Source organism: Poecile atricapillus, chromosome 3, assembly GCF_030490865.1.
Source record: "Poecile atricapillus isolate bPoeAtr1 chromosome 3, bPoeAtr1.hap1, whole genome shotgun sequence".
In the NCBI taxonomy this organism is placed as follows: domain Eukaryota; kingdom Metazoa; phylum Chordata; class Aves; order Passeriformes; family Paridae; genus Poecile; species Poecile atricapillus.
The window spans coordinates 26,201,700-26,229,455 of record NC_081251.1 but is presented as its reverse complement, the minus strand read 5'-3'; the positions used below and the strand labels follow the sequence as shown (position 1 = coordinate 26,229,455).

General features: G+C 38.4%; 1 protein-coding gene across 2 annotated transcripts in view; it reads left to right on the top strand.

Moving 5' to 3' along the window:
- Positions 1-27,756, top strand: part of KHDRBS2 (KH RNA binding domain containing, signal transduction associated 2) — a 315,240-nt gene that overhangs the window by 41,289 nt on the left and 246,195 nt on the right. For both annotated transcript variants that reach the window (XM_058835324.1, XM_058835325.1), the window contains exon 2: positions 22,080-22,207. In XM_058835324.1, coding sequence (XP_058691307.1) covers positions 22,080-22,207 — 128 coding nt within the window. The remainder of the gene's footprint in view (positions 1-22,079; positions 22,208-27,756) is intronic.

The following is a 27,756-nucleotide window of genomic DNA, read 5'->3' as shown; positions in this document are numbered from 1 at the left end:
ATAATCTCCATAAGAATCGTGCCAATTTTTTGAAGATTCAGAAAAAGTACTTCTTTCAAGAGCATTCTTAAGGCAGCCCCAGATCTTTGAATTTTTGTGTCATTTATTCATTCAATACTATTGCATAAACTGAAAAAAAAGCAAAAACCAACAACCCAGCATATTTGAGTTAGATGGAAAAATAACCAAAATACAAAAGATATTTCTGTGTAGGTTGACAGCCAGTTTTCGTGCCATGATTATTTTGGCCTCTCTTGAGAAGTAACTGCTATTATGCCTGGTTTATTTTATGCCGCCTGCCACTGCAGACTCTTCCTCTGATTAAGGGACTAACACCTTGTGAGGTCCTCTTTCTTCTGCATTACCCATGAATTAATCAAGTTTGGGCTATGCTGAATACAACAGTGCAGAATAATGCATAACATTTACTATATTTGACAGCTATAAGGTTTATATTACTGGTTTTAGATTTTATTTACACATCTTACCTAGCTAATAGCAGGAGTGGACTATTAAGATGTTTACCAATGCTTCTTTCAGCTTGTATTTTTGCAATTACAATTCTAACACAATTAGTACAAATAAATATGTCTCTAAACAAAAAGAAAAAAAATAATTATTACCCTATTAGTTTATTTTCCAGCTGAATCTTGAATTCAAAATTAATTTAGCTGGAACAGACAGTACTCATATATCCTTCTTTAGTTCGGTATGAATTAATGCAAAATGAGCAGCTGAGTTTACTTATATTGCTCAACAATCCTTGTACAAAATTACTGGCATTATTTAAGGCCACCCCAGGTCAAAGATTTGACTGACTGGTAGAAGTACATCAGAAGATTGGATGCTTTCTTAAAGAATACTTCTGTTTATGAAACAAAAATTCCATTGTGCTTGACAACCTTTTGCATACAGAAAAATCCTGGACATACAGTAGAAAGTGTCCCAATAGCATAAGGAATGCTGTGATGCAATTCAGAATTTCATTGGTACTGTTTCCACAATACTTTATGTTCAGTAAAATAGTTTTAGAGCTAATTCGTCATTAAGATTGTAGAGTTGCACCTACACTACTAGCTTTTCACACAGAACAGTGGTGCTCTGGAGAAAAAAAGAAAAAGGATGATTTTTTTCATCATGTCTGTTTGTCTTTCTTAGGTGTATTGAAGATATATATCTGCTAGCAGGTAAAGGAGTAAAGCATTCCAAAATGATCTTGAACTATAAATAAAACCAGTGACTTTATTATTAGAATATATTTATTAACATTATGCTATGAAAAAGTTTAATTTTTAGCCATCTGTATTTATGACAATTAAATCAAATTTATATCAATTTTTAATATATGAGAAACTTTCTAAAATTAGGAACAGCACTTGCTTGTAGTGCAAAAGGCAGTACAAGTTGAATATTTAAGGGTGAGTTTGATCTCAGGTTCTCTCTAGAGAATCTCACATTGTCTGTAGTACCAAATACTTGCAAGACAATTCAGGGTGATACCCACACCCAGGGGTGTCAGGTTCTCTTCCCTTTTGCTTGCAACAATCATACAAGTGAGCAGGAAAAGATCAATCTATCTATTTATCAAATATATCTATCCAGCTAATTTTTCATGTTTGCCTCTCTTGTTCCTTCTAGAACCTCCTCTCAGGATGTCAGCTTAAATCTGCCAGATTTGTATCCCTTCAAAACACTTCTGATTGCCCTTTCTTAGAGTTTGAGGTGTGATTTTTCTCGTTTCTTCCTACAGCAAGCAGGTTATGTTTCTTTCTTCAGATCTCTTCATAGTGTTTTCTCTGTTCTGCCACCGACCCAGTCATTCATCATTTGTTACTGAGATGTCACCTCCCAGCGAAGATCTGCCTGCTGAGCCAACCGTCATCACTCTTCTTGCAGATCCTCAAGGAGAAATATCTTTACTCTTCTTATGTAGTTGTCCTCCATGACAGCACCTGTAAACTGCATTGGTGTGTCAGTGTCATATTAGAAAACAGCTCTTACAAATAAAAGTGTTTCTTCAAAATTTATCTCTTTCCTGATGCTTAATATTGAAGGTTTAATTGGAAAAACAGTGTATAAGCTGGCACTGAATGAAAGCTGGTAATGTTTGCTAGAGCCAGCTGGGATTGTCTCAGCTGGACATGGAGCAAGCTTCTGGCAGCTTCTCTCAGAAGCTGCTGCTGCAGCCCCCCTGCTACCCAAACCTGGCCGTGCAAACCCAAAAAATACTGTAGTAAGTATATGAACATAATAAGATTGGGCCTCTCTTTTCTTTAAGCTGTAGTATTGAATAGTGTAGTAGGTGTATATTCATTGCTCAAATACCATTTTTTGGTTGGGATTTTGCATAATAGGAAAAACAGGCAACAAAAACCATTGGATGGATTAGTTCATGTTCACTGAAATGTCATGCATTTTTCTTGTCTTATTCCCACTGATTTCCTAATTGTGTATTTCTAGATCTAAGCCTATTTTGTGGAATCTAAATCTCAGAAGAGCCTTTTCATCCATGAGAATGTGTTGGCCCAATGCTGTGATTCATGGGCAGGTTTCATAGTGTTAGATCTAGTGCTGTACTTGGCTGTAGAGAACTTCATGATCCAGTCTGGCTTTATTTGGAAGCATTAAGGATGTGGCTTCAAAAGTTACCTGCTAATCTGAATCTTTAATTTCAGGATAAATTAAGAATTTAAACATCTTTAAAATCCAGGGCTGAGTTAATTTTTCCTTAAGTATGTCAGTTTTAGAGAAAATCTCTATTGTTTTTATATTTCTCTTTAATTTAGGGTTTTCACAGCTCTTTTTGTGTTGATCCTGTGGCACACAGTTGTTATAGCTGCTGACACACAAGTAAAAAATTATTCTTCAGTTTCATGATGCCTTTTGTTTAACCAATTCTGCACTGCTGCTGATTTGTATTAGCTAAACATTTCTATGGACTTCTTACACAAAGCTTTCTCAGATGCTTCTCCTTTAATGAAAACATCATAATTTCTCCTGAAACATATATTTTCAAATTCATAGGATTTGTCTCTATGAAATTATTTTCATAACACATGAGAGAAAGATGTTTAATATAGGACAACAGCCAGTAGCCAAAATATAGTATAGATCACAATGGTAAATCTGCATATTTTCCATTTTCTTTTGGTAGGTGGCCAGACACCCTCTTATGAGAAGTTAGACTTTTCTGAGAATTTCAGTTAACTACATGAATGATTGCTCCATTTTTTTGCTTGCAGATATGGGAATCTGTCTTCATATCATAAGGATAACCTAGCCTTTAATTTGTGTACAGGAGTTTTATTTGGTAGAGATGTTTTCTATAACAGCATGCATCTTCTGAAGTAGAGCAGTGCACATCTTTTGATCAACGAAAGCTAAGTCACTGGAGTGTTCATGGTGGTAGCATCAATTTTGAGGCAGAAAAGCTAGAAAAGAATGCAGAAAGAATGGAAAGCCTGTTATTATCCCATGTCACTTTATTTGTATATTAATGTTTAAAAATCTAGATTTTTGCTTACCAATATGCTGTTCAATGACTATTTTAAGTTAAGAAGTTGTTGATGTTTTTTTGGTTTGATTAAAGAATGATGTTTCTTCCCACAGTTCTCTAAAATACTGGTAGGTAGATGCATGGATTCAAATGCAACATGACTTTTTTTTTCCCTACAAAAATTGAAATAAATAAATTTAATGGAAAATTTCTTTCATGTCTGTCATGTAATTTCAGTTGTAGAAGTATTTTTAAATTAGGACACTTACTGTTTGTATTACTTGACTTTGCTTGACTTGGACATCTTAGACTGTCTAGAATAGCAAATACTACAGTGGCATTTAACATGTCAATGTAACAGTTATATGGAGTTTATTTCTCAATTTATTTTTAAACCTTGATATATAAAGTTGCTAATAAGAGACTTATGTATTTAGGTAGATAGCAAAATTGATATTTAATAGTAATATTTCAAAGTGTGCCTAATCAGTAAGATGATCTATCTTTGCCCATTTCTCTTTTAGTTCCCATTGAGAAACAGTAACAATTCTGTTCTTCCTCTCTGATATCCCTTCTTACTCTCTACCTAAGTGTAGTCTTCAGATTTGTTCCCTTGGTTTCTGGTGTCCCGCCTGATAACTTGTTGCTGAAGATTGATGAAACATGACATGAACTTTTGCCCTTCTTCTCCTTTATATTTTCTATTTGTTTGTTACTTTGGTTGATCCTGTCATCTTTTTTCTTGTTTTTCTGCTTCGTATTTTCTTGAGTGTCTCCTGGCCATCTCTTGATGATACCTTTTCTCTCCACATTTCCAGATTGCCTTCTATCTTCATTCTGGCTTACTCCTATTCTAGAAAAAAAATTATAATGGAAAACAAGCTATATCTATAGTGTCTAATGCTATGTATTGTACAAGATTTTAGAAGCAGTCACAATGCTTAATTTTGCTTTCTGGAATTTAAGAAAATATTTTTCAGCCAAGAAAAGGTTCCATTGTAGGTTTTGGAAAAAACAGAAGAAAATAAAAGTGCAGATAAAAGTTTCTGTTTCTTGTCTATTCTTTCCCTCTTTTTTGTTTGTTTAATGTTTTAATTAGTTAGTTTTCTTTTGAAGTTGCTCACACCTGCTGTTAATGTAGATGCATGAAAAGACAGACCCATGTAATTTCTTGAGGCATCCTTTTAAACAAATACTTTTAAAATGGACCTTAATATTCTCAGCTGGGTAGCCATGTTTGTATGTGTGGGCAAGAACTGAAATACCCAGGTGATTTTCAGCAATTTTACCTCTCTTACAAGAGCATGTAAGGGCTCTTGTACAGGACAAGGGGCAATGGCTTCAAACTGAAACAGAGTAGGTTTAAATAATGTATTAGGAAAAAATTCTTTACTGAGGGAGAGGGTGGTGAGGCACTGGCTCAGGTTACCCAGAGAAGTTGTGGATACTTCATCCCTGGAAGTGTTCAAGGCCAGGCTGGATGGGGCTCTGAGCAACCTGGTCTTGTGGAAGATGTCCCTGCTCATGACAATGGTGTTATAACAACATGGTGTTTAAGGTCCCTTCCAACCTTTAACATTCTATGATTCTCTCCTGTACTAAGAGTTAGTGTGTATTTTCTGACTGGAAGAACAGTCTATCTTATCTTTTCATTACTCCGTAAAAATTGGAATGATGAATATGTGAGTGCCAGTAGCTCTTGTGATTGATGGCATCCATCATAAAACAAAGAAAGCTATAGGATTTTTATCAGCCTTTAAAAACCCCAGTATTAAAAATACTCAGGCATTATACATACCAGGACCTGATGGAATATTTTTTGTATGTAGTGGTTAAAATTTGTTGAGAAAAGAAGCACTTCCATGAAAATATTAAATTCCTTATTAGCTCAGTATCAAGTTGCAGTTCTTGTGTTGGGTTGGGCCTGAGCAAACCTGTTTTACAATAGAACAGATTGTCTTGCAACACGGTGTACTCCAGGAAATTTTCTTCTTCGAGAATGAGCCTGTGGCATTTTCTGAACTTGAGAGGCTGTTTCCTGTGCTAATCAAGGCAGCTGACAAGCCCTTCAGCGTGTTTGAATCAGTGTGGGTTTGTCCAAGTTGTTTCTTTGCCCTGTACACCCTTAGGCACAAATTGACAGAATTTTTTTTAATTTTTTTTTTTTAACAGCTGCTGAGATGGTTGGCAAGAGACATGCAAACAGATGAAAAGGCTTGTTAGTCTGAGACATAAAATTCAGACAAAGTGAAAAATTTCCTTCTAATGTTTTCATTGAGAATTGTATTTTTGCCTGTTTTTTGACTAATTTGTGATACCTAATCTGCAGCAGTATAAGCACTTTCATCTGGACGTGATTAATTATCAATGCTTGTTGTGAGGCAGGACAGTTCTCAAATGTGGCTGGTCTTGGAGATCTCAATACTGTTTCACCAGAACTGGGGAAAAAAGAGCTTCTTAGAAGAGTCTTTTGTACACCTGTTATTGAACAGTGAGGTAAATTGTGAACATGACATACAAAGTGGGAGACAGGGAAGAAGTAAAAGGTGCTTCCAGATACATAAGAGTATAAATGGGAATTTTCATTTACTTGGTGAGTCTAACTAAGGCATTTGTTCTTTTTCACACTCAGAATCAAGGCTTGACTTCCAGTTACCTTTCTGGAAGGAATAAATTGCTCCTAAAAAAAAGCGGGGCATACACCAAATTTGTGTGGCTTTCTGGGTAACAAGATTAACATTCAAACTGGTGAACAAAACAAACAAAGTTACTTACACTTTTTAGATGAAATTTAATGTCTCTGTTTACTTAGCATCATGGAGGCATTCCCAGCCTTAATTATTCTGTGACTAAGATCAAGTCTATTAACCAGCACTGCCAAGTCCACCATTACACCATGTCCCTAAGTACCAAAAATCACATATTTTTTTGAGCATTTCAGGGATGGTGACTTCACCACTTCCCTGGGCAGCCTGTTCCAATGCTTCACCACCCTTTCAGTAAAAACATTTTTCCCAGTAGTGAATCTAAGCCTCCCCTGGCACAACGTCCTCTTGTCCTATCTGTTATTACATGGGAAAAAAGCTGGACACACATCTGTGTAACCCCACCTTTCAGGTGGTAGTAGAGAGTAATAAAGTCGTCCTTGATTTTCCTTTTCTCGAGGCTAAACAACCCCAGGTACCTCAGATGTTCCTTAGAAGACTGGTGCTCCAAATGAATTTCCAGAATTATATTGTAGTTCTTTATCCTGTTCTGCACAAGTATTCAGTGGATTCATAGTGCTTTTACTGGTCTGCAGTACATTATTCCCTAAATAGTTTAGTGATATGCTAGTAAGGAGGAGGGTAATGGAGAGCCTGCGTAGTGGCAGCTATGGGGTCCTATGTAAAAAATAATTTTATTATATTCCCTCTCAGTCATGTAATCTGTGCTTCTGCATTTTTCAGGTATTAGGTGCTCACAAATCATAGGGCCAAATGAGTACTGGGATGACTTTTATGGTAATTTTAAGAAAAATTTTCCATGGAAATACAGTTAGTTTCTACAATTAAATGGTCTATTTGTCTGCCAGGCTCTTTCCCCCCAATATTTTCTAAACATGTCAGCTAATTTCAAATTTATAGGAAGTAGAAATTCATTAGTTACTGTCTTATCATTTTGTGGTAGTGACAAGGTAAAAGTGATGCCTGAAGTCAGGTGTTTGGAAAAGAGTCATAATACTCTTTAGCCTTTTGGAAATGCTGCTTCCTGGAAAAACTGTCGTCTCACACGGAATTGGTCCCAGTCTTTTCTACGCTGATAATACAGCGAGTTGCACTGGGCTTGAGGAGTTAACTCTTGAGTGTAGTACAGATTTTTATGCCAGTTTTTCTGTCCTCTGGACTAGGAACTGCCTTGAAAGTGGGTGCCATTGGTTTGACTTCTAATGATGAAAAGCCATCAGTGGGAGCTGAGAATATATTTGCTTTTATGATATGTTGCTGTTTTAACTGCAGGACTTTGGCATTAAGAAAAAGAAATGCATCTTTTTACAGGGTGAAAAGGTGATACTTGGCCATTTAGGCCAGTGTGGGGTCTTCTAGACAGCTGGAGTTAGGAACATAATGCTTAGATATCATTTATGGATATCCACTCGTTTAAGGACCCAGCAAGGATTGAGACTTACTCCTGGACTGTAACAAGCAGCTATGTAGATTTTATCACAAGCAGGTTTCACTGTTACTGGAAGCTTCTCAGGTTGCTTGTTTCCTGGCAGCACTCTTGCTTACTCTGGATTCAGTTTCATATAAGTGGTATTTGGTAGTGATCCCTTCTGTGATATTTTTTGTTGTTCTTTTTATTTTTTTTTCAATTGAGTTAAGAAGCAAAGGATCTGATAGAGAAAAAAGGGATGCTTCTCATCACTGGTTTTTAGATACATGTCAGGAGCATGGACTGTACTCATATTATTTGAAGACATTATCCTGGGCCCCTTTTTTCCTCCTTGACAAGATAACAGGCTTTGATGAAGTGAGTTGCAGACAGGTTCAAACATGTCTTCTTCACCTTTTAAAATTGATTTCTAGAAATGTTGTTGGAGGAATCAAAGGATATTTGCAGGACATGAAACAAGTCTCCTTGACATCAGTATGTTTTAATTTAGTGCTGTGGCCTGGGAAAGGAAAGTAAGTATTCTTAAGACAATGTGATAAATCTATGAAAAACATGCATCTTGTTTGCCAGAGTATCAGCTGTGGTACCACTCCCAGTTTTAATTGCTTGTGTCAAATAACCCAGAACAATGGCATCATATTACCCGATGTTAATGTGATTTCTTTCTTATGAATACAAGTTCACTTGAAATTTCCTTGGTTTCCATAGAGTATCCTATTTCCAGACAGGACTGAGGTTTCGGGCTTTTTGTTGAATTGTTTGCAGATGCTTAGTTTATATCGAATTGTAAGAATGTCCCTCATCTTGCCTCAGTTGCCAAAGCTCTTTCATGCATAAATAAATCGTAGCCAAGAGCATTCAGGGTCACTTCACAAAAACTAGTGTGTAGCTTGTTCCTACTTCTGACATTGTTAATGGACTGGTTTCTGTGTCCTTATGTTATGACTATGTCATTAAATGGATCAGGCCCCAGCGCTGGTACCTTGTTCACATGTCCCTGTCATGTCTGCAGATCAGTAGGTGAGCAGCCAGTACTTAGACACGGCCTGAAGTGCAGTATGGGTGAGGAAAACCTAGTGACTGTGGTGTGAGCATGAGTATGTTCTGTCAAATCCATTGAATTACCAAATGTAGAAAAATCTACAGGAGGCTCTGCAATAAAACCTCCTCGAATTATTAAAATATCTTTAATTTTACATGTGGTTTTATTTCAGCTTCTTTTGCTTTCAGTGCAAGTTTACAAGTGTGGTAGTTCAGGTTGCTGCATGAGCCATATATTTTTAGATATTGCTGAGAATTTATCCTGAATAGGTGGTACAGGAAGGCTGATCACCTTTTTAGTGTGTACTGGTGATCCTCTGGAGCAAGGATCTGTTTGTAAAGACTTCCAAGTAGAGGCTTAAAGCAAAGATGTGCTTTCCAGTGGGTTTGTGAATGAAGGCTTACATATTTTTTGCTATTCAGATATCACTAATTTAGTCCTTCAATTTAAATATCAGTTTGTCAAAAAGCTCTTCTTTGTAACTGTTGCTCTTAGTCTCAAGTAAGATAAATTAAAATATATTGCAACTGAAGCAGATGAGTTGTCTTCCATTGTGATAGGAAATGGTGTGATCTTTGGATGAACTAGGAAATCCTGATAGCATACAGTAAATCCCTGAACATCATTAAACTTGACATTTGGCTTAATATGTATGGTGGCTACATAGTCTTAATGAGCACTTGGATGCAACTTTTCTGTAAATGAAGTCTTCGATGAAACAGTGGATGTTTAAGAGAATGTCACTGTAGAAAGCTGGATGTAATCATTCTTACCAGCACTGCATTTTTTGTTTCCTTCTTTTTTACCAGTTGTGAATAAAATGTTTGAGGTTTTTATATATAGCTATTTGTTTTATATATATGAATACACTTAGTATTTTCCTGTCTGTATAGCAGTCAGAGCCATTCTTTGCTGACAGAGTGCACTAGGAAGCTAAGGTCATACTCGGAGACTCTGAAATCTCTTCCACCTCTCAGTTGCAAATTCCTTGCATTTACCTTGGGTTTCATCATCATCTCTTTTGAACTTCGGTTTTGCTTGTCAGTCTCTCAGATACAGATGGCTTTCTGTGCCCAAGATCTGAAGTGACATCCTAAATGAAAACTACTATTTTGATGGTTTTTAGAGACCTTTCAAGTAATTTCATAACTGTCTGAGCAAGATTACCAGCTCATTAGTGGTATTGCTAAATGGAAAACCAGGAGAGGTCAGTGAGAAGCCTGAATTTCAAGCAAAATTTTATGCTGGCTCTTAACTTCAGTATATAGCATCTTTTCAAAATTTTCAATATTGTAAACTTCGAGACATCGGTCTTATTCTGCAGCTGTTCTACCTCACAGTACAGAAAATTCTGAAAAAGGCTAAATAAGGGCAGAAAAGAGAAAAAATCCTGGTGGTTCATATCTCTCTCTTGCTCTGAGGACAGAATAGAAGACATTATTATCACTAATAAGTTCTAGGACTGAAGAGGGTAAAAGAAACTGCCCAGAAACTGTGAAGAGACAGAAGAACCTCCTTTTGGCTGGTTACTCCAGCTGGGTTGAGAAACCCTCTCAAGAATACCAGAAGCTTTCAGGTAGTCAGGGATAGGTAATGAATATGTCACTGATGGACTTACTTCAATTTCATTGATCGATTCATCTTTCACCCCTGTGTATCTGTTCCACACCACACAATATGTAGCACAGCACTGATGTTTTCAGATTAATGTGTGAGAACACTTCAGTGCATCCTGAAGTATTCTGTTGAATGGACTTTGAAACAGTAGAAACTACAAAAATCTTTGGCAAAAACCTACTTTTCTTTTCTTACATGTCATAGCAACATAGTTTTCTAGGGTGTTAAATTCAAGGACATCTATATATATGTTCTCAAATAAATACACTTGTGATGTTTTTATTGGTTTTTGCTTTACTTTTTACTTGTCTGAGTAAATCTTCTTGTTCTCTATCTCTTCTTTTTTATGAGTAGTCTCATTCTCAGATGAAAGAAATCAAGGATGAAATAAAAAAATATTCCAAAAACTTTCAGGTTTGCCTTTCATCCAGCTGGGGACGTATTCATAATACTGTCTTAAGCTGCTCTGAAGGTAAGAGGTAAGAAGGGAGAACTATACTGGGAGCAGCTATTTAGTGAGCTGCACACCATAGTTAAAGCAATACTGCTGCCAACAACTAACTTCCAACACAGCCTATGCAGGTTAACTCCACAAAGGTATGTTTGACTCCAAAAACACTTGTGAAAGAACTTTAGTCTTTAAAATCTTACCCATTAGCTTGCTCTCTTTTCAACAATATGATAAAAAATATATTTAATCAATGTTGTAATTGTTCAACGCTTTTAATAATCCTTCTATCATCCTAATAATAGTCCGGTTGGATTTTTTTCCCCAAAGCAAGAAAAAACCTGTATCTTGAAACTAACATTGTTGTCACTCTTTAAATGTTATCAGCAACTATATTTAGTAAGTCATCACATTCAAAATGCATCCCAGATATTTTCTTTATTCTGCACTTGCTGATGGTGACCTTTAGATTGCTGTTGGTTATTTTTACTGAGGCAAGAAAGACTCCATCAATTTCATGCAGTAAATTTCATTATAAATATTTTTTTTTTTTTTGTGATTGCAGTTGCTATGTATCTAGAATTGCATGGGATAGTGTATCAATGATAGTGGGAGTATGTTCAGCAGCTGAACTAGGATTGTATGGACTACAGTCTTGAGAAACTACTTGGCAGTTAGAGTTAAAACTCTCCATGGAAAGGTGTGCATCTGAGCAGATGTTGTTCATAAATTTAGTAAGAACTAATATTTCCATTTCTGCACTTCTCTAGTTATTTAACACTACTGATATCGTCTTTATAACTCTTTAGTCTGTACTGATCTTGGCATAGGTCAGAAAATGGATACATTAGATAATTATATTACTACCAGTAGTATAATTTGGATGTGAAACTAACCTACTGCATACCTTTGCAAGCTGCTAATTACATGATGGGTAGAGCCAAAATAGTGACCAGGCAGTAAAAATCAGTTATCAGTATAGAGAGGGGATAGAAATCTAAGTTTTTGCATTCTTGAATTTTCTCCTTTGTTTTCTTGTTAATTATCTTTGATTTTCATTTAATTAGAAATATGAAGTTCTTTAGATCTTTAATTATTTTTCTACCTATATTAGTACCTTTTGTTAAAAAATTTTACTAAGGATGCAGGGCTTATGCAATCATGCTGCTTTTGCCTTCTAACTTTTTCTGCAATAACATTTAAATATTTTCGATGAGTTCCAGAAATTTGATAGACAAGAATGAGTCTGAAATTTATTGCGTTTATGGGATCCTAGGTGAGTTCACATGTCAAGGGGCCTTGGGAGATCTCTAGTGCAACCTCCTGCTCAAAGCAGGGCCAGCCAAGGGTTCAGACCAGTTTATTCAGGAATTTGGCCAGGTGGATTGTGAAATCCTCCAGTGGAGGAGATGGTATATCTGGGCAACCTGCAGCACTGCTGGACTATGTTGGGAAAACTTTTCCTTATACACAGGACAAATCTTTCTATTTTCACCTTTTCCCTGTTTTCCATCATCCCTGTTTCAGACTCCTGTGGACACTGTGACAAACAGACAACAGGCCCAGGTCTCTCAGCCTCTTCTCACAGGGCAAGTGCTCCAGCTCTGACCACCATGAGTGGCCTCTGCTGACCTTGCTGCACTTTGTCGATGTCTGTCCTGTTCTGGGGAAGAGAGGGCAAGTCTGGCCCCAGTGTTACACATACCTACAGTCTAATGAGTGCCTACTAAAGGATACGATCACTTTTCTACATTTCCTCTATGTTCTATACAATAGGCTGCCTGATAGATGATAATGGTCATAAAGTCAAACAATAAAAAATACCTGCATTATGAATTAAACTTTTAATGGATACTATGTTTTCAGATGTGCCCAAAATGAAAAGACTTTCATTGCCTTATGGGATGGAAACTAATCATAAGAGGAGAATCTGTAAAAGATTTGATTTTATCAATATGAATGCTTTCAGCAGTCCCCCAGTATAATTACATCCTATACATGAAAGTTTTGTTTTTTCAATCTCAAACATGACAAATAGATACTTTCCCCTCCTGAGAAACACTAAAATACCCATTTTTCATATTACCCACTCATACTCTGCATGATTTTGCCTGTTTCTGTCATTCCTTTTTACCTTGTCTTTCTGAATTCTTTCTGAACATTATTTTACTAGCCACTTTTCTTGCTTGAGAGCCAAGGTGATTCAGCTTGATACAGTTACAAAGCTTCAGTTTGTATTTGCCTACTACACATGATGCAGACATCTAGATCTGACCCACAACTATCTGACAGGTATTAAATTCATCACTGGTAGAGGTATTGCCTGACTTGTGTCTGATGTAATAAGAATTATTCCCTTATCCTCTCTGAATTACCCCAACTAGCTGTGTAACTTAATGAGTATGTGTACGAAAAGCAAAGGAATATAATTAACATATTGTTAATACAATACATGAATGTGTTTCTGGGTGAATATAGTGAGCCAGTGACTAATTTTTCAGTGCTCATGGCTGATTGTACTGTCCTTATAACCCCTCCCAACTACTGTTAGATACTCAATGTTTTTACTTTTAAATTACCAATTGTTAGGGGCTTAGATGTCGTTTTCGTTACTGGAAACCTCTTAGGATGTTCCCTTCTCATGAATTAACTTCATTTTAATTTGTTCAGCTATTGAGCCATCTGCTTTTTTTTTTTTTTTTTTTTGTCCTGACTCAAAATCCAATAGCCCTGCTTTCAATTAAAATGTAATACCTTGGACAGAAAGCCTTCATGTATGTTTTCAGTATTTTCTGTTCCTAAAAATATGCTGGGATTTTTTGAATCTAGGTATTCAGATTTCCAATTATGTAATATTTTAATGAACCTTAAATTAAAAATACTTTTTCTGAATTAGAGCTGTTAGTGATTTAGTGATTGTTGTTATTCATTGGCATTGTCTCATTCTTCCTCCTGCAGTTCAAACATTCTTTCATTAACCTGCAGAAAAAGTGTACCTCTTTGAGTACTAGATAAATTGATATACATAATAGTATATGCATGCAAGAAGTTGGTGGCACTCCCATTCTGGAAATCACTCCCATTAATAGAAACATAAGATTGTTTCAGAGAGCTTGACCTTGTTAACATCAGCCCACGATTCTTGGCTGAAGCAGTGCCAGTACTGAAAATACAAAGGCAAGAAAAGCCAGATTGGCTGCAGAGTTCCCTGAAGTGGGAGGCAAATATTGACAGCAGAAAGGATTGTATAGATTTAATTTTTTTGGTGGGTTGGACAGACTGACAAGAAGAACATTATTTTTTGAAGAGTTTTGACATGACTCTTAAGTGTAGCAAAAGGATGTTTTCACTCTGGGATGCCTAATTTTAATAGAAAAAATATATTCATTAGAGAAGCTTTGTAATAGGTGTCAAGGACTTTGAAGAGAAATGTAATTAATATCGTTTTATTGGCACTGTAAGAATAAAGCAGAGAATACTGCAAAAGAGCTACTGACTCAGCTTTCCATTTTATAAATCCATGAAGGAAAAGGAAGCTACACCCCTCAAAAAAATCCACATAAATGGGCTGACAGTATTTCCAGAACTTTACAGGTCAAAGTCTGGAGATAGCTCAAGATAAATTTTCATAGGGAATAATACCTCTAAAAAGATATAGGTAGCAATGTATTTTTGTCTCTGACACTTCTCTAGTGGGGGACTCTTTTTGCTTGACTGAAAAATCCATGTTTTCTTGTAATTAAGAGGGATGAGAGACATGTATTATACAGAAGCAAGTGCAAGATTACGGTGTTAATGGTAAAAGGCAAAAACGAGGCATGTTAGAGGATTGATACTGGAGGAGTTAGTTGAATAGCTCCATCTCTCCCTGGTTTAATTTGCTTAGCTCAGAGCAGAAGTGAGTGGAAAATATATGAAGTGTCTTCTTGAAATGCTTTATTTTTGCTTTTTACCTAAGATCAGTGATGCAGAAAAAGTACCATTGAGATCCTTTTGTTTGCACTGTGTGGAGGAATGCTGTTGATTATGGACATTCTCTGTCCACTGGTACAGTTGGCTGACGCTGGCTGGATGCCAGGCAAGCAAGAAAGCCATTCACGCACTCCCCTCCGCAGCTGGACAGAGGAGAGAAAATTTAACAGAGTTCTTGGGTTGAGATAAGGACTTGGAGAAAACACCCATCAATTACCATCAAAGGCAAAACAGGCTCAACTTCAAGATATAAAGTGAATTTATTGCTAACAAAATCAGAGCAAGATAATAAGGTAAAATAAAACCCTAAAAACATCTTCCCTCCACCCTTCCCCCCACCCTTCCCAGTTCCACCTCCTACCCCAGCGGCATAAGGAGACTGGGAATGGGAGTTATGCTTAGTTCATCACCAGTGGCTTTTCCTGCTGCTCAGGGACAGTAGTCCTTCCCCTGCTCTACCATAGGTTCCTCTCATGGGAGACAGTTCTCCCTGAACTTCTCCAGCATGAGTCCATCTCACAGGAAGCAGCTCCCTGTGGACTACTGCTGCAATGTGAATCCATCCCACAGGCAACAGTCCCCTCAAACTGCTGCTGCATGGGTTACTCTTCCATGAGGTGTGGTCCTTCAAGGACAGGCTACTCCAGCACGGGCCTCTCTCACCTTGGGTCTTCCGTGTGGTCACAGCCTCCGCTCAAATATCCACCTGCTCTGGTGTGGGGCTCCTCCATGGGCTACAGGTGGATCCCTGCATCCCCATGGATCATTGTAGGCTGCAGGGAGACAGCCTACTTCACCATGGACTGCAGAGGAATCTTGGCTCTGGTACTTGGAGCATCCCCCTCCTTCTTCACTGATCTTGGTGTCTGCCTAGCTTTTCTTCTTACATGTTCTCACTCTGCTCTTCTCTGGCTGCAATTACAACTGCCTCACCATTTTTGTTTTGGTTTGTCTCCCATAAGTCAACTGTCAATGCAAGCAGCCATCTCTTTTCCTTTGCGGGATTTATCAGTGACTGCACAGAAAACTAACATGCTAAACACAATCATGAGGGGTTCAGTGAGTGCAACATCTCACTAAAGGCATTGGTTCTGTATTTTTATTGTGTTGTAGGTGACCATAGTTTTTGCAGTTGGCAAGTCAAAATTTACAGCCAGAGCAACTATCCACATGTCAGTGCTGTGAGCCAGCAAGTTATCAGCTTGATTCTGGCCTGGATTCCTTCATGAGACTGTATTAATGCTTCTTTTTTGTGGTGGTACTAGTCATGGAGTGACACGAGGAGTGTACACAGTAGAGGCCGACCATAGTTCAATACAAAAATTGAATACAGTTTGTCCTGCTCCAGTAATTAATATATTGTCCCTGTCTTTTGAGAAGAATCCTCTTTCTGCTCCAGTCTTACTTGAAAGTCACAGTTCTTGGCACAACACTGATTTCTGATGACTTTGGTAGTCTTTGGCCATGGGCTGAAGAGCCTGTAGCCTGTACTGCCACTCTGGGCCTTAAACCTGAAGCTTTGTACAGGGCATAGCACAGGGGAAAATTTCTCTATGAAGGCTTTGGGGGTTATTTTTAAAGTCTCTAAGGAAGCAGGAGAAGGAAAAGCTTTTCAGAGGCTTTCTACCAGGCAGTAGATTTGGATTGGTATTATAGGCAGTGCCTTTGAGACAGAGTAATTGTAAATTGACTTCATTCTTCACAGCTACATGGTAAAAAGAGTGGTAACAGGAGAAGTTACTCTGGGGGATGTTTGGGATAAAGAAAACAGGTATGGAAGGACAAGAGATTTCCTAATAAGTCATTGGTGTCTTTGGTACCAGAACAAAAAGGAGAAAAAGTTGATCAAACTGTGGAAACCCAATATAGAGAGAAAAGACACTCCCATACAAAATATTCAGTACCCCATCTTATACACAAGTGGGTACCATAGAACAAAATGACAAAAGCAGCACTGAAGTTTCATGCCTGTTATCCTTCTAACCTGAAAAGGCCTAGCAAGGGTGTCTTTAGATTTTCAGATGCATTTGTGATGGAGAATAGACCCCTGACCCCAGACTTGAGCATTGGATTTGACTTTATTTTTTGCAATTGTTCATAGGAGCTGGTTTTGTCTAAAGCAGTATCATTCCTGACACTGGTAACAGGGCATACAGTAGTTCCCTTGTTGGTAGGGTGTCCTACCAGGCTTGTGCCCAGCACGGCTGCGGGACCTCCATGGGGATCAGTTCCTTTCCTCCTGTGATTCAGTGAAAGAAATCTGGTGTTCCTGCTGATCATGCTCACTCCACCCCGAGGAGCTTGGGATGTCCTCTTCAGGTCTTAGAGCTTGTCTATCATCACTTTCCATCCTCCTTAGATTCTCACACAGTGTTTGGTGCTGTGTGCTGCAGGACTTCCTCTGGGATTGGCTCCTTGTCAACCGCGGTTCAGTTAAAGAAACTTGGCGTCCTTGCTGAAGGCGTTCACTTCTCCTTGGGGAGGCACGGATGCCCTGTTCAGTCCTTAAAGGCTGTCTCACATGGCATTCCATCCTCCTTGGATTCTCCCTCCGGGGCCGTGTGCTGCAGAGCCTTCGTGGGGTTCGGCTCCTTGTCATCTGCAGTTCTCTGTAAGAAACCCGGCACCCCCGCTGTTGGCGCCTGCTCCTCCCTGAAGAGGCACGGAGGGACCAGTCATACCTTAGAGCTCGTCCCTCATCTCGTTCCATCTTCCTTAGGTACTCCCTCAATGTTCTGCTGGCAGAACTGCGCGACCTCTGTCGAGATCGGCTTCTTATTGCCCTCGGTTCTATGAAAGAAACCTGATATTCTTGCTGACGGCGCGTATGCCTCCTTGAGAAGGCACGGGCATGCCGTTTGGTCCTTGGAGCTCGGCCCCTGTCACGAGCAGTGTTCTGAGCCCTGCTCTGCTGCCGTCTCCTGCTGCTTGAGCGATTGTAGCTCTGGGCCTTCTGGACCCTGGTGCGGCCATTGTAATGACTCCTTGGATACCTGCTTCGGCTCTTCTCTTGGGCCCTGCCACGGCTGCCCCCACGGCTGCCACCGCGGCTGCCACCACAGCTTCTGCTGTAAGACATGCAGTGCTGGCGTCCTGAGGAACGATGCTGACATCTTTCCGCAACGCAGGACCCAACTCGCTCTCCTTGAGTATGGCTGGCAGAGCTGATGGACTCACTGATGGAATGCATCTCAGAGTTACTGTCTCCCACCATGTGGAATGTGTCTGGGAAAGATGAGTGGCATATCAGGCCCTCCGCTCTTCTGTGGAACCACTCCACCATGCAGTAAAAACAGAAAGGATGCCGACGCCAGCTCACGGAGGCTCGGTCATTAATGGCGGCCCGGCAGATTGGGCACCTTAGGTTCTCTGAAGCACCTTGATGTGCAGCCTGGGACACCTGGCTGGTGCTGGCAGCAGAAGAGGTGCCGCTTTCTGCCAGGTTTTTCTCTGAGGCCATTTTGCCCTGCAAACCAAAGAGATAAGCTGATGTGTTCCCTGGTGCTCAGGACACATTCTGCAGCCAGCAGCAAAGCTACTGAAGTTGAGCATTAAAGGACTGCCCGCTCTGCCTCAGGACAGCTCTTGGGCTGCCACCAGTGCCAGGGACCATCCTGGGGCAGATGAGTGACACTGGGGTGTCACTGTCACATGTCACTGGTATGTTTTAGCTCTTGAGGCAGGACGGTAACTGACCTCTCTGATATGTGCTGGCAGGAGCTGGGAAGCTGGGAAAAGGATTCCTGGCCTGTCAGCAATTGCAGCCAGAGCCTGAGTGCATGGCAGACTGGTACCAGCACCCCAGGCCCTGTCAGTGTCCTTGTCCAGAAAATCTTCTCTGTGCCCTCAGAAAGCACACAGTGGGATGGGGGTCCTTTTTCCCCCCACCTCCAGATGTCTGACCCCAATGGAGGAGGCCAGACACTTTGGCCTTTTGGGCCTTCCCCAAGCATCCAAAAGGCTTGTTGTCACGTGTGTCACAATGGCTCCTTGGTGACATCATGGGACCACGCCCAGGAGATACAAACTCTAGCCCCAGGGAATGAGAACTTCCAAGATGGCTTGTCTCATATGACTGCTCCACTGTCAAGCAAAATCCTAATGCCATATTTTTCATATAAATTCACTGGTTTCACTGATCATACCCAGCCCTATGTTCTGTTTTAGAAATAAGCCATCTCAAGGGATTTCTTCATCCTCAGTCAATATTGCAGGTCTAAAGAGGTGATACTTCACTGGAGCAGTCTGTCTAGAGTGTGTAAGTAGAAAATAAGTAGAGATGGACATACTGGAGAGTGTCAAATAAGGGTTCACAAGGGTGATGAAGGGTCTAGAGCATCTCTCTTGCAAGGAAAGTACTAAGAGTGCTGTCTCCAGGCTGCTCAATCTGGAGAAAACCTCATGGGGGATCTTTTCCAATGTATACCAGTAACTGATGGGAAGGTACAAAGAAGACTGAGTCTTTTCAGGGGTGCCCAGAACCCAGGACTTCTCTCTGAATATTGGGAGACTTTCTTTTTCACTGTGAGTGTGACCAGGCACTGTCAGGGTGCTTGTGGACTCTTCCTCCTTGGAGATGATACTCAAAATCTGTGTGCATATGGCTGTGGTCATGGGCTAGTTGCCACTGCTCCCTGACGGAAACTTGATATCCTCAGTGCCCCTGCCGCCTTCTGCTGTAGCTCTGGGCTTAAAGCCTGGCTCTCATCACAATCCCTTTTCATTTGCTTCTCTCTGTGTGTCTGACCTTGACTGCTATGGGACTTGCCCTGAAATCAGCTCTCTGTTGCCTTTCATTCCCTGGAGGAAACTCAACTCTACACTGCTGTTTCTTTAGCCTCCCATAATAAGCTGGGACTGGCTTTCTGGGTTTAGAGCTCAGGCCTTGTCATGGAGTGAAACCCATTAAAGTGCCACAGCTTGTCTCAGTCTTGGTAGATCAACAAACTTGTTTACGTAAGTCTGATAAGCTCAGCTGAAGTAGTCTTTCATTAACTTCAGCAAAGAAACCACTTTGATTCCAAAACTTCCATGTACTCTAAGTCAAAAACAAAGCGCTAGACTGGGACTGGTTGCAAGGCCTGGTAGATGATTCAAAGGGGAGAATTTTGTCCTAACCTTTAGTACCCATCCCTACTGACCATACAGACTTTTAAGCATCTTCAGCTTTCCAGGAGGAAGAGTTTAGTTGTTTATAAGGCCAATGGCATCCTGGCCTGTGTCAGCAGTAATGTGGCCAGCAGGAGCAGGGCAGGGATTGTTCCCCTGTACTCAGGACTGCTGAGGCCACAGCTGGAGTGCTGTGTCCAGTTCTGGGCCCCTCACAAGGACACGGAGGGGCTGGAGCAAGTCCAGAGAACTGCAACAGAGCTGGGGAAGTGTCTGGTGCACCGGTCTGACGTGGAGCAGCTGAGAGAGTTGTGGTTTAGCATGGAGAAAAGGAGGCTCAGGGGGGACTTCATTGCTCTCTTGAGCTACCTGAAAGGAGGTTGTAGTCAGGTGGGGGTTGGTTTCTTCCCCCTGGCAAGTAGTGACAGGATGAGAAGACATAGCCTCAGGCTGCGTCAGGGCAGGTTCAGGTTGGACAGCAGGAACCATGTTTTCATAAAAACGATTATCAGGCATTGCAACAGATTACCCAAGGAGGTGGTGAAATGACTATCCCTGGGAGTATTTAAAAGACATGTATGTGTAGCACTTAGGGATGTGGTTTAGTGGTGGATTTAATCACCTTGAAGGTCTTTTCCAGCTTAAACTTCTGTGATTCTAGTGAAATAGATGTGTACCTGTAGATTGACTTTCCCCACCTGCCTTTTAGAATGACCTAATTTTGTACTGTGTTCACAATACATTTGGGAAATTCATTAATTTAATTTAGTACTTACTGTGATTGTAACACTTTTCCCTCTTTATGCACCTTTGTCTCTCCCCTCTGTGCCCCCATAGCACAACCCTTTGTATAATTGCATTGGATGTGTTTTCAAAGAACTTTTTATCTATTAAACCTGCTCAAAATGAGTATTTTACTTAATTGATGCTTGCTGCTTTCCAGATTAGTCTTCCACTGAATGTGACCTTCTGCATTTCTTTACATGTATTCAAGTATTTTACGATAATGAAATGTTCTTCTGATGCTTTTAGTGATTGTAAATAACTTTTTAATCCTAAATTATTGAATGTATATCCCATCTGAGGTCTTTTAAGTGTGTGCTTTGAAAGGTTTTAAAAGAGCTTATGACTAACATTGAAAACTGTCTGCTGGTGCAGGCTTTAAATACATTTTTTGATCTCAAAAGTAGCATAAACATTTATTAACAAATCGTGACATGGGCTGTTCTTTTCAACACATTTTTTCTTTATGCTTGTTGGAAGTCAAAGAAACTTGTATATGAATGTTAGAGTGTGCTGTGGCTGTGCTCCTCCTTTCCATTCTCTGGTCCTTGAAACAGCATGTTTCTGAGACCCCACAGCTGGCCCTTTTCAGCAATAATTCAGTTATAATTAGCTCATTATAAGCATTGCCATTTTTTGTGCTGTCAAAAATGTCACTGCTGCAAAAGCAGCTTTTTCAATAGTACCTTTTCTGTCAGGGAGCTCTCAGGCACTATATAAGATGTTCTTTGCAGAATGATTAATTCAGTTATTTGTTGTTATTTATTGGTTGTACAGCATTAGGGAATAAAGAATTCAAAACTATTCTACCTGAATATATTTTTTTGGGTTTATTTTTGTTTGTTTGTTGGTTTGTTTTTTTTTGTAAATTTTAGTGTTCTACAAATTAGCAATTATATATATATCACATCACAATTTTTTACTGCATTTCTTAATTGAAGAATTTTTTTGAGCTAGAGTTAACTTTATTTCTTATCTTAATTTGTATAACCTTTAGCTAATTCAAAAGTGTTTGAATGGACACTCAGTAACAACAAGAAGTTTCTTCAGTTTTCTGGTATTTGTACTGAAGGTTAGCCATTGCAGATAGAGTCCAGCTTAGTTCTTGCAGGTCCCATTTACAAAAAGCATCAAGCTGTGATGATATTATTCCACTTAAAAGACTGATAGCTGGAATTGTAAGCCTCAGCTATTCCTGCTCCTGCTGAGATCATTTGCTGAGATTGGCTTCCCTTTCAGGTGGGGAAGAATTAGTTGTGGAGTGTGACCTGTGGACTGTCACCTGCCTCTCAGCACTGCTAGAAGTCCCAGTTCACTAAAAGACAGCAGTCCCTGTCACGTGAGTGCAAACAGCACAGGTGATCCGTGTGCAGCCTGGATAGGAGTGTGTAAGTTTAAACTTCCCAAGGACGACAAATACCACATTACTGATTGTTCTGTTTTGTGATATTTTACAGAAATGGAAAAATTTCAGGGTTCGGAAGGCAAGAAGGAAGATGAAGAAAAGAAGTATCTTGATGTCATCAGCAACAAAAACATAAAGCTGTCAGAGAGAGTTCTGATCCCTGTCAAACAATATCCAAAGGTACTGTAAATGCAGTCTAACATTTGTTTAATAGTTATTAATATAAGGAAGAAAAAGTTATACACTTAACCATTTTTATTGACTCAAAATATGCAAGGTTTGTGATAGTAAAAAAAAAAATTAAGCTCCTATTTAAATGTATCTGTTAGCTATTACATGTTTTAGCTTCTGTCTCAGGGCCTTTCAGAAAAGCAATTAAAGTGAATGAGTTTTTTTTTCAAATTGAGGTAGGTTTTGTCCTTAAGCAAACTGCTGTGGTTTTTTCTCAGTTGGTTTTTTTTTTTTTTTTCACATATGTAATCCTTTTATAAAATAAAAGTTGCCAAAGGAAAAATGTTCCAGTAACTCAAAAGCTTCCTCATAGAAGAGTTGGGGGATTTTCTCTGGAGTAATAAGTTTTAAAAGATCAAGTGTCAGGATTACTGCCAGCTGTGACTGACAATGTTCATTGCTATTTATGAAATTCAAATGTTTTAGCATCTCAGACTTCCTTATTAGTTCTCATTGTTACATACTCTAATGCAGAAAAAGTATTTTATTTCTTGGAAAATTTAGCTGCTTGTTGGAAGTTTCGGGTTTTATTTTTATAAGAGAATATTGATTTTTTTTTGGAACTTGGGTGTTTGTTTGGTTTTCTTGTACAGTTTTTTATTTTACATAAACAGTTATTCTAATAGTATTCATACTGAAATGATAAACATCTCAATTTGTCTCCAGAGTATTTTTTCCTTGCTGATTTATTATCACATGGTATTTGATTCACCATTAGCCTTGATTACACTCTGAGCTTTTTGCCTTATACTTTCATCAGAGCAATAAATTACAATTGGTAAAAAGCTCATCAAACAAAATGAAAGGTGTAAAAAAATTGAGATTCAATGATTCCAGCTGACATTTACCTCCTGATTGGTGAATATAAAACTGAGATAATGTAATAATCCAAATGGTAAAGACCTTAGAAACACATACAGTGCTATAAGGAATTACTTTCTTGCTGCATAGCCTGAGGTGCTTTGCCTTGATTTGTGGTATTTTGTGTAAATGCTGTAGGTGACCTGAAGTTCTTAGTCAGGATGTAATAGTGCTGTAACTTCGTAGCAGCAGTGTGATAATCATTCAGAATATTGTTTGATGAAGATAGTAGAATAAAAGACAAACTATTTAAAAGACAAAATGCTATCATCTAGCCAATATAGCACCTGAATATGATTAAATTAGCTTCATTTACGTTAATGAACATGTCATATTAATGAATAATAAAAGATTTAAGGGATTTTTTACAGCTTTTGAGTGGTGGAGTTAAATCAGTATGATGGAAATTAAGTACTTATTCAGTAATGCAGAATAATCTTTTACAAGGTTTCTGTAGTTGATTTGCTGCCAATATTCTGTGCTTGGCATGGAACTATTCTCAGAGCTGCAGGTTTCCTGGTACCATCTCTAGGAACGTCTTTCAAGGATTGCATTTGCACTTCGTATCAAACTGCCAATTGCTGTGATCTAGCGTCTTGTCTTTTCTTGACAATTGTATACATTCGTCAAATCAATGATTGCATCAGCTTGCTTTATAAATGATGAAAAAAAGTGGAAAATAATTAAAAGAGGATTGGTTTGGTGGATTATTTGGTAGAATATGTTAATAAGAGCAGTTGATCAGACTTGTATTTATAAACAGTTAAGATAAATACCATATGATTTCACTTAAGAGTCATTTTTATTTGAAAGAACATTATTTTAAATAGTTCATTGTTTGCTGATAAGCTTTTTTTGGCAGTGCTGGGTAAGCAGGGTTCTGTAAATCTCAAGAAATTGCCCAAGTGTGAAAAATCATAGAAAAAAAATTCGGCCCAGTTAAAAGCCATCTAAAACATCACTTTTCCACTCTCTGTTTAGGAATAAGGGCAGCTGTTGGAAGGCATTTGCACTTACTTTAATTTCATGTAAAAATACAAATTGCTTCAAGGGAACCCTTGGCCTAAAAATTTATTATGGTCTGTAGGCTAAGCTTCAATGACAGCTGTAGAGTCAGCAGCAGCATTTTAAAGTTTGAGCAAAAGTTAACACAAAAGGCTTCTAGTGACTAAATAGCTCTTAAAGTTGCAGAATAAGTATTATGAAATTGTCTCTACTCATGTGTCCACAGTCTGGTGCAGACAGCAGGAAAAGAATGTGAAAGGCTGTGGTTAGCAACAGCTGTCTTACATTACCAGCTCCAGTGAAGACACAGGCCTCCTTCCTCTGCTCTAAAATAGAGATCGAAAATAGAGACAGGGTGTTAGTTGACACTTCAGCAATGATCTTTTCTGAGATTAATTATCTCAAATAGCAGCAGCCCAGGTGGAAACAGCATCACATTTACACACGCTCCACTACACAGCAGGTATTTTTAATGCAGTCAAAATTTCTCTTGAAACAGTGATGCAATGTCTTTGTTGATCCTTCTTTCTGTCCCATAATGCCTTTTATTTTTATTTTTTTTTTACTTTTATGATATGTGAATTCCAACTAAGACTTGCATGAAAATGCCTCAGGGTTTGTTTAAAAAGATTTCAGCACAGATCAGTTTGAATGAATTTCAAATACATCAGATATGGGAAAAGAGTGGGTTATTTTAATTAAAAAAAGAAGAAGGAAAGGAAAATCTGAAATTATCATGTTTCTGTAAATCATAAGTGACAGTTTAGAGGCTTGGTGGGAAACTGTCATTTGAATGGCAATACAGATTTTTTCCATTTACTTACCTGTAGTTTGGCTTCTGTCGTTTTCTGTAGTTCCTACCTTTTTCTGTGATAACTTGTTTAAGGAGCTTCTAAACTGGGCTTTGCAAATTTGTTCCATTGCACAGTTTAAGAATTTGAGAGCTTGTTTAAAGCCTTAGCTTTATGTAGCACATAAAATAGGAAGTTTTTGTTTGCATACTTTTCCAGTCCATATTTTAAGTTAAAATGTTGCTGACTTTGTTGAAATTCTTCCCATTATCCCTGGCTTCAGCTTAGCTGGGTTTCAGCCATTAAGGAATGGCTCAGTTTGTTAACTTACTTTGCTTTCTGTGAGTGCAGATATATTAAATAGCTGACAAGTCAAAAATAAACAGTATGTGTATAAAAGTCTTAAATATTGCAGTGCATCTGTCTTGGTTTGACCTCAGCCAGCAACCAGGGCCCATGCAGATACACTCCTACACCAGTGGGATGGGGGAGAGACAGAATAGTGATAGTGGGTTGAGACAAGAGGCTTTTAAAGCAAAAGTTGTGCATGGAGGCAAAGCAAAATCAGGAATGTTTTCACTTCTTCCCATGGACAGACAAGTGTTCAGCCGTCTCCAGAGAGCAGGGCCCCATCATGTCTAATGGTGACTTGGGAAGACAAACTCTATCACTCCAAACTCCTTCTCCCACCTTTATATTATAGCTGGGCATGATACTGTATGGTTTGGGATATCCTGTTGGTATTTGGGGTCAGCTGTATCTCCTCCCAGCTCCTGGAGAACCCCCAGCCTCCTTGCAGGTCATATGGGATGAGGAACAGAAAAGCCTTGACACTGTAAATGCTGCTCAGCAGTATCAAAAACATCTGTATTTTATCATCATTGTTTTCAGCACAAATCCAGAACACAGCCCCAGATTTTGAAGAAAGTGATCTCTACCCCAGCCAAAACCAGCACAGCACCTGTTACTATTTTAAAGATTAAGTGCCAAATATTGTTTTATGTTTCATAAACTCATGACTTTAAGCAAATAACTTAGACAAACTCAGCAGTCCTAAAGAATTCATTATGAAGGGTGAACCTTTCTTTTATTATTGTCTTTAACATCTAACTCACACAAGCAATATGATTTTTATTTGGCATTCTCATTCTTGCATGTTTTGTTCCTCTCAAACCTGATGGTTGCTATTGGGCTTTCAAAAAACTGTTGTCTTATTAATCATCTGCAGGTGATTTGCGTGTTTAGTTCACTTTTAAGTAAGATAGGAAGAATAAGATATACTAATATGTCCATTAAATGGAATGACAAGAAAACAGAAAATTTCTAAGTGAAGTGGGACCTGGGCTGTTAGTGAGCTGAATGAGTAGCCATGACTACTGTGATTTATATTGTTTTAATGAAATAAGTACCTTTTTGTTGCGTAAGGCAGAAGGAGCATTTGATCTGTCACTAATCCTATAGATGTTTCAGGAGACTAAAGAAACTCTAACACTTTCATAAGAGGAAAAAGAGCTAAGTATCTAAGTACAGAAAGGAGATTTTTACTTGCCCTTCCAGTATTTTTTTCTCCTTTGTAAGACAAGAAAAGCCTTTATACTCGGCAAGATACTAGAATTTACACTAATGCCAAACTAAATCTAAAGATTTCACAGGTTCTGTATTTCAACTGAGTTCTTTAAAGAGAAGCCTGAACATTGGAAAGCAGAAAATTATTAATTTACTTGAAGTTGTACTGAAATTGATCCTGCAAATAGTTGTATAACTAAATGCTTTTTCATAGATCCTGAAAGATTTCTTTAGCTATCTGGTCGTAATGAAATAACTGAACATGCATTTTTGTAACAAAATAGTGCTTTTTGCTTTATAAATGTGTGGGGAAGTTTCAAAATTCCTTTTTAGTTGATGCCAATTCAATTTTCATATTCAAGTGTAATTGTCACTGAGAATCTCTGATCTACACAACACCAGGAATAATAGGGGCAAAAACTCCTTTAGGTACTGTGTTTAATCTGGAATTTATTAGTATTTGATTTTTACATTAAATTTCAATTTCTGGAGTAATTAATATACAGAAAATTATTCCAGAAAATTTATATAAATTGTTTTAGTACTTAAGGGTCATAAAAATCTAGTGAAAAGTTACTTGAATAAATATTTAATGGTGAAAGACCAGGCCCTATTAAGCACTCAGCTATTAGAAGAAGGATCTTTTGAGTTTTCTGATATCTCATTTCTGCTTCTTAGCAAATTCTCTATTAATGCATAGTTTCCATTTTAATCATTAATTATATTTCAAATAGGCTAGCAGAAATATTTCAAAATTCAAATTAGAGTTTTTCAATATTGTTGACTTTTTTGCTTCAAATAAATAAGTGTAACCAAGATAATTTCTTTAAATCCCTTCTGTATGAACTGTCCAACTAATTCTGAAAAGTGAAATCAAATATGGGAACAGTTGAAGAGAGAAAAATTGGAAAAGTAGTTTTCTTCCTGTACCTAAGCTGAGAGAAAAGGCAAAACCTTTCAGACCTCAAAAGCTCATTCTGTTTCTCCAAAATTTTATTACAAGTGGTGCAATTCTGCTGTTCAGTGCAGTTTTTCAGTTTTTCTAATTGTACTCAAGATCCAATGCATCTTCTGTTCCATTTAATGATAGCAGGCATTTGGAAAATCTAGACAAATACTTTAGCTGTACTTCCAGTAAAATACATGAAAAAATATCACACTTTTTTTTCCTTCCCTCTGACTTACTTAGGACCTGATCTTTCATCCATCTCTCTACTTACCTTTTACAGATAAGTTAAGGAAATGAACCCTGACTCTAATGCTTCTAGGGCCCAC